The 7,059-nt window shown below is 62.3% G+C and overlaps 1 protein-coding gene across 1 annotated transcript in view; it reads left to right on the plus strand.

Moving 5' to 3' along the window:
* Nucleotides 1–728: 728 nt before the first annotated feature.
* IRAK1 (interleukin 1 receptor associated kinase 1) overlaps nt 729–7,059 on the plus strand; it is a 7,190-nt gene continuing 859 nt past the window's right edge. The window contains exons 1-11 of the mRNA XM_031936656.1: nt 729–1,038; nt 1,117–1,284; nt 1,387–1,518; nt 1,637–1,740; nt 1,927–2,115; nt 2,360–2,424; nt 2,569–2,683; nt 3,624–3,742; nt 4,044–4,251; nt 4,593–4,658; nt 6,973–7,053. Coding sequence (XP_031792516.1) covers nt 903–1,038; nt 1,117–1,284; nt 1,387–1,518; nt 1,637–1,740; nt 1,927–2,115; nt 2,360–2,424; nt 2,569–2,683; nt 3,624–3,742; nt 4,044–4,251; nt 4,593–4,658; nt 6,973–7,053 — 1,383 coding nt within the window. The 5' untranslated portion in view covers nt 729–902. The remainder of the gene's footprint in view (nt 1,039–1,116; nt 1,285–1,386; nt 1,519–1,636; nt 1,741–1,926; nt 2,116–2,359; nt 2,425–2,568; nt 2,684–3,623; nt 3,743–4,043; nt 4,252–4,592; nt 4,659–6,972; nt 7,054–7,059) is intronic.

A 7,059-nucleotide genomic window follows, 5' to 3' on the forward strand; every position in this document is an offset into this window, starting at 1 on the left:
TGGGCCTTGGGCAGCTCTCGTTTCTAGGAAAAGTTGTAAGTCTGTAGGGCTAGGGGTGGGGAACCCCTTCCCTGTCAGGATCAAGAGGGCAAGGGGAACTGTCGCTGGGTGAGACATCCAGCTGGAGAAACTTTTAAGAGTAAGTCTGCGTTGCTGCTTGTGGGGTCTTCCCCATCTCAGGGCGGGGACCGGGGGTGGCGGTCCAGACAAGTGCTCAAGGACGATGCCCAGGAGGGGACAGGTACGGGGTGGCAGGAGCTCTGCCGGCGGGCTCAGGAAGCCTTCACCACAACTGCTTGAGCTCACCCTTGCCAAACGAGGGCTGGGGCAGCAGCAACGCGTACACTCACGGCTGTGGGGGCCAGCGTTCTTGGCACATTTCAGGACACCCAAGGAGTCTGAATGGCTCAAGGCTGCTGCTGTGTGCAGGGGGCTAGACGTGGGGCGGACGGGCAGGACTCCTGGTAACAGCCCTGTAGGCCGCAGTGGAGAGCAGGGCTCCCGCCGGGCCGCCCAGGAGCTTTCGGCAGGCCCGGCCCCGGCCCCGACCCCTATCCGAACAGCCCGGGCCTCCGCCCTGCCCTCGGTCCGCAACGCCGGGAGCCGCCGTTCGTCCTCCAGAGCCCCGCCCGGGCGAGCCCGGTAGGCCGACTGCCGCGCGCGGAACGCGCCGCGACCCGGGCCCTCCCCGACGCGGGGCGCCCCCGCGTGGCCGAGCGCGCGGCCGCGGCGCGCAAGATGGCGGCGAGCCCGGGCACCGCCCCTTCCGCCCCGCCGGGCGTCGCACGAGGCCGGCTCGAAGGGGAAGTGAGTCAGTGTCCGCGGACCCGGCCGGCCCAGGCCCGTGCCCGCCGCGGCCCTGAGAGGCCCCGACAGGCCCCGGCCCGGCGGCGGCGGCGGCCATGGCCGGGGGGCCGGGCCCGGGGGAGCCCGCAGCCCCCGGCGCCCAGCACTTCTTGTACGAGGTGCCGCCCTGGGTCATGTGCCGTTTCTACAAAGTGATGGACGCCCTGGAGCCCGCCGACTGGTGCCAGTTCGGTGGGTGGCGGCGGGCGGCCGGGGGGCGGGGGGCGCGCGGGCTCCCGGCGCCGACGCCTGACGCCCCCTGCTCCGCAGCCGCCCTGATCGTGCGCGACCAGACTGAGCTGCGGCTGTGCGAGCGCTCCGGGCAGCGCACGGCCAGCGTCCTGTGGCCCTGGATCAACCGCAACGCCCGTGTGGCCGACCTGGTGCACATCCTCACGCACCTGCAGCTGCTCCGCGCGCGGGACATCATCACAGCCTGTGAGCGCGGGACTCCGGGCACCCCACGGCCGGGAGGCCTGCGGGCCCCACGGGGCTCCCCCACCCGGGCCTCAACCTTCCTTTCCTTCCTTGGCGTCCCAGGGCACCCTCCCGCCCCGCTTCCGTCCCCAAGCACCACTGCCCCGAGGCCCAGCAGCATCCCTGCACCCGCCGAGGCCGAGGCCTGGAGCCCCCGGAAGTTGCCATCCTCAGCCTCCACCCTCCTCTCCCCAGGTAAGAGGGCCCGGTTGTTGGGCTCGGTGGACCCAAAGAAGGGCCCACCTTGACCGTGGCCACGGCTGTAGAACGTGCTGCTGGTCTCTGCTTGCCTCTCACTGGTGTCTTTATGAAGCTTTTCCAGGCTCCCAGACCCATTCAGGGCCTGAGCTCGGCCTGGTCCCAAGCCCTGCTTCCCTGCGGCCTCCACCGCCATCTCCAGCCCCTTCCTCTACCAAGGTAGGTGCCCCCTGCCCCCAGGGAAGATTCGAGACAAGGAGGAAGGAATTCAGCCTTTGGTGTACCACAGAGCCGCAGTCAGCCAAGCTGGGTCAGCTGGGAGGCAGCTGTGGTGGGGAGAGCCTGGAGCCTTGGGCAGAAGGGAGGAGACAGAGACCCCACCTGACCCAGGCTCTCTTTTCACAGCTAGGCCCAGAGAGCTCAGTGTCCCTCCTGCAGGGAGCCCACCCCTCTCCATTTTGCTGGCCCCTCTGTGAGATTTCCCAGGGCACCCACAACTTCTCAGAGGAGCTCAAGATCGGGGAGGGTGGCTTTGGGTGCGTGTACCGGGCAGTGATGAGGAACACGGTGTATGCTGTGAAGAGGCTGAAGGAGGTGAGTGTCGCACCCTGGCAGGGACCCTGGAAGGCCGTCAGACAACCCTCACTCACTTCTCCAGCCTTTGCCTCTCGCTTCCCCACACAACTCCTTCAGCCCTCCTTCCGGCGCAGGGTCCCTGGCCCCTTGGTTGTTCTGGGCCTCAGGCACGTGGCACTGGTGGCCCGAAGGCCTTCGCTTCGAGAGCCTCATGCTGCCCGTCTTCCCTGCCCCTTCCCCCACCGCACCCTGGGGGCTGCAGGACGCTGACCTGGAGTGGACTGCGGTCAAGCAGAGCTTCCTGACCGAGGTGGAGCAGCTGTCCAGGTGAGGCCACATGGGGAGCCACACCAGGTCCCGTGGGGCTTCAGACCACACACTACAGGACCTGGCTCCCTTGGGCGCCTGAGGCCCAGCCAGGGCTGCCCACCCAGTCTGGCCTGATGGAAAGTGCTCCCCTTTTTCAAACAGGTTTCGTCACCCAAACATTGTGGACTTTGCTGGCTACTGTGCTCAGAACGGCTTCTACTGCCTCGTGTACGGCTTTCTGCCCAACGGCTCCCTGGAGGACCGTCTCCACTCTCAGGTAGGCTCACCTGGCCCGGCACGCTTCCCAGGACCCAAAGCACTCCTGACACCTGGCTGGAGCCGGGCGCGGGGCCTGCCAGCAGGCCAGGCCTGCACTTCCAGCTCCCCAGCAGCACCCCGCTCAGGATTTGGCCCATGGTGGGGTCACTTTTTTTTGAGGTGGAGTCTGTCTGTCACCCAGGCTGCAGTGAAGTGGTGTGATCTCAGCTCACTGCAACCTCCACCCTCCGGGTTCAAGCAATCTTCCTGCCTCAGCTTCCCGAGTAGCTGGGACTACAGGCACACACCACCACACTTGCCTAATTTTTGTATTTTTAGTAGAGATGAGGTTTTGCCATGTTGGCCAGGCTGGTCTCAAACTCCTGACCTCAAGTGGTCTGCCCACCTCAGCCTCCCAAAGTGCTGGAATTACAGGTGTGAGCCACCGCGCCTGGCCCGGCCCGGCCCACTGTTTTCTATAGAGCTCTTCCCCAGGCCCCTCCCCTTTGCAAGCGGAGTAGCTGGAGGGTCTCATCAGCAAGCCCCGGAGGCAAGGGGGTCTGGGGCTACCAGCTGGACCACCCAGCGCTGACGGAGGACGCCCTTGCCTCCTCTGGCATACTGTGCTTGGGGAGAGTGGGAAGAATGCCTTCAAGGACTTCCCGACCACCCAGGGACAAAGGGATGAGCCCTGGGAGCCTATGCCCAGCAGATTCTGTTGAACATGTCCCCAGCCACTCCCCAGCCTTGAATGCTTTGACAAGCAGCCAGAGTAGCTTAGTCTGCACCCACTTAAGAAGTGCAGGTCACGGAGACTTTGCTCCTCGTTTTCCAGAAGGGGAGACTGAAGCCTAGAGAGTGAAGTGGCTGCTCCAGGCTGCACGGTGACAGATAGAAGGTTGGTTGGGATCAAGGCACAGCCACCCAGCAACCTCCCCTGTCCCCCTTTGCCGCCCCAGACCCAGGCCTGCCCACCTCTCTCCTGGCCTCAGCGACTGGACATCCTTCTGGGTACAGCCCGGGCAATTCAGTTTCTACATCAGGACAGCCCCAGCCTCATCCATGGAGACATCAAGAGGTGAGGAGGGGCCCGTGAGAACTGCAGGGGCAGGGCCTGCAGCAAGGGGGGCCCCGTCCCGTCAATGTGGGGATCAGGCACGGCCTAGGACCTCAACACCTGGTATGGCACAGGTGTGGAAACAGGCCAAGGATGGGCCCCACTGATGAGCAGAGGCCCCCAGGCAGCTGGAGTACTCAGGGCAGTGCCAGCACTTTCTGTGGGCAAGGCACCGGGCTGGCAGCCTCAAGTCCAGCCTTACCTAAGCCGGGCAGGTGTAGGAGCTAGAACTGGGCTGACGCCACTGTCTTCCCTCCCCAAGTTCCAACGTCCTTCTGGATGAGAGGCTGACACCCAAGCTGGGAGACTTTGGCCTGGCCCGGTTCAGCCGCTTTGCCGGGTCCAGCCCCAGCCAGAGCAGCACGGTGGCCCGGACGCGGACGGTGCGGGGCACCCTGGCCTACCTGCCCGAGGAGTACATCAAGACGGGAAGGCTGGCTGTGGACACGGACACCTTCAGCTTTGGGGTGGTGAGAGCCACTGACCCCTCTGCTGGCTCAGAGGAGGAGAAGCCACGGGCAGGCAGAGGTGGGGGCTGCAGAGTGCACTGCGGGCCAGGGGCCATCTGCCAGGACCCCAAGAGGCTGCAGCTCCAGGGCCCCCCTCCCTCCGAGGCTCTCCTCCTCACCCTGCACCTAACTGTGTGTTTGTAATTTGTCTTCGAATGGGCCCTCCAAGTCTCCTGAGCTTCAGTCCCATAACATCTGGCTCTGCCTTTGTCCACACCTTTGTCAGGCCCGATTCATGTCCACACCAGAGGCCTTTTCCCTGCCAAGGCCACGACCATGCTCTCCCTCTTCCCTGTCTCCAGGTGGTGCTCGAGACCCTGGCTGCTCAGAGGGCTGTGAAGACGCACGGTGCCAGGATCAAGTATCTGGTGAGCCCCCCGAGGCGGGGCCAGGCGGGACACACAGCTGCTGGCAGCCAGCAGGCACAGCCCCAGCGGTGGGGATGATTGGAGCGCAGTGCCCATGGATGCCTCTGCTGCCACAGTGGCCTCATTTTTGAAAGTTGGCGGGGCCTCAGACAACTCCGTTTACCTTGCTGAGGACAAACCTGTTTGCCTGCAGACACTATGAGCCTTGTACAGACCCCACCTGGGCTGGGGGCAGGGGGAGGGGCGGTCCCAGGGTGCTGGGACCCAAGCTGCAGCGGAACTGAGAGGACTCGGGCTGGAGAGAGGTGGTGATAGAGAAGCAGGCTGCAGCTGAGCTCTCCACGCCGTGCAGGGCAGCCTGAGCTGCCTCATACTCTTACTCCACTCTGTCTGCCTCACCGTGGACTGTGGTGGGGCCAGGAGACTGGAGACCTGGGTTTTAGCCCCAGCCTGATAGTGGCCTTCCAGCAAATTCCTGCTCCCCTCTGGGCCTGTTTTCCCATATGCAAAACAGACTTCACAGAATGTGCTCAGCCAGTAATTGCTTCACTGCTTCTCCTCCTGTTTGGGGCCGTTCCTGTGTGCTATGGGGTCTCCATCAGGATTCAGCCCCGCTGAGAACCCAGGAGCCAGGCTCAAGCCGTCCTTCCTTTCCCCTCCGTGTCCATCCATCCACGCATCCTGCTGAAGAAGCACACCAGGCTCTTTGGGGGTCCTTGGACTTCCCCACTTGCTCCCCACCCTGCAGCCAAAGTGCTCTTTTCTTTTTCTTTCTTTCTTTTTTTTTTTTTTTTGAGGCGGAGTCTTGCTCTGTCGCCCGGGCTGGAGTGCAGTGGCCGGATCTCAGCTCACTGCAAGTTCCGCCTCCCGTGTTCACACCATTCTCCTGCCTCAGCCTCCCGAGTAGCTGGGACCACAGGCGCCCACCACCGCACCCGGCTAGTTTTTTGTATTTTTAGTAGAGACGGGGTTTCTCCGTGTTAGCCAGGATGGTCTCGATCTCCTGACCTTGTGATCCGCCCGCCTCAGCCTCCCAAAGTGCTGGGATTACAGGCGCGAGCCACCGCGCCCGGCTTAGTGCTCTTTTCAAAGACCCCTTTGCATTTTCTCTGCTCTTGGGGTGAAGGCCCAATCCCTTATGTGGTTGACCCCACAATGCCCAGGTCCCCAGGACTCGGGGCGCTCCCTGCCACCTGCTTCACAGCCTTAGTATGTGCCGTTCCCTCTGCGAGAAAAGCCACCGCCTACCCTGGCCGTTCCTCCTGGTCTGTCTGATCTCAGAACTGGAGATGGCCTCTGGTCCTGTTTCCACCCCCAGAGTGCCTCTCTCTGCGGGGCGCCTCTCTGTCAGGTGCCTGTTTGTGGGGTGCCTCTCTGTGGAGCATCTCTCTGTGGGGTGTCTCTCTGTGGGGTACCTCTCTGGGGTACCTCTCTGTGGAGTACCTCTCTGTAATGTACCTCTCTCTGGGGTGCCTCTCTCTGTGGGGTACCTGTCTCTGGGGTACCTCTTTGGGGCACCTCTCTCTGGCGTACCTGTCTGTCTGTAGGGTGCGTCTCTCTGGGGTGCCTCTCTGTGGGGTACCTCTCTCTCTCTGGGATACCTCTCTCTCTGTGGGGCACTTTCCTTCTCGGCTCTGCCCTCTCAGGCTACTTCATGCCTCAGACCCCAGCTCCTGGGTCACTTCCTCAGGTCCTGGTAGAAGGCTCCATGGGCCTCTCCCCCACCAGGAAGTCAGATCTGTCAAACCAGGGCCCAGGGTTCTATTTGTTCCTGTATCCCTAGAGCCCAGAGCACCACTGGTCCACAGTAGGTGTTTAATAAATCTCTAGAAGCTACTCGGGAGTCTGAGGCAGGAGGATCACTTGAGCCTGGGAGTTGGAGACCAGCTTGGGCAACATAGCAAGATAGGCATGGTAGTACACACCTGTAATCCCAGCTGCTTGGGAGGCTGAGGTGGGAGGATCACTTGAGCCTGGGAGGTTGAGGATGCAGTGAGCCACGATTGCACCACTGCACTCCAGCCTGGGTGACAGAATGAGTCCCTGTCTCAAAAAAAAAAAAAAAAGTAAGTTGTAGAAAGACCAAGAGCTGTGGCACAGTGTCTCACACCTGTAACCCCAGCACTTTGGGAGGCTGAGGCAGGAGGATCACTTGAGCCTAGTTGGAGACCAACCAGGCCAACATAGCGAGACCCCATCTCTTTTCTTATAAAAAAAATAAAAAAAACACCATAGGATTGAGTGACAAGGACTTGAGGATTGCAGCTGTAGGTGTGGCCACCTGGTAGCCATATTCACATTATCTATCCCACAGAAAGACCTGGTGGAAGAGGAGGCTGAGGAGGCTGGAGTGGCTTTGAGAAGCACCCAGAGCACACTGCAAGCAGGTCTGGCTGCAGAT

The sequence above is a fragment of the Piliocolobus tephrosceles genome, chromosome 12 (genome assembly GCF_002776525.5).
Source record: "Piliocolobus tephrosceles isolate RC106 chromosome 12, ASM277652v3, whole genome shotgun sequence".
Classification (NCBI taxonomy): Eukaryota; Metazoa; Chordata; class Mammalia; order Primates; family Cercopithecidae; genus Piliocolobus; species Piliocolobus tephrosceles.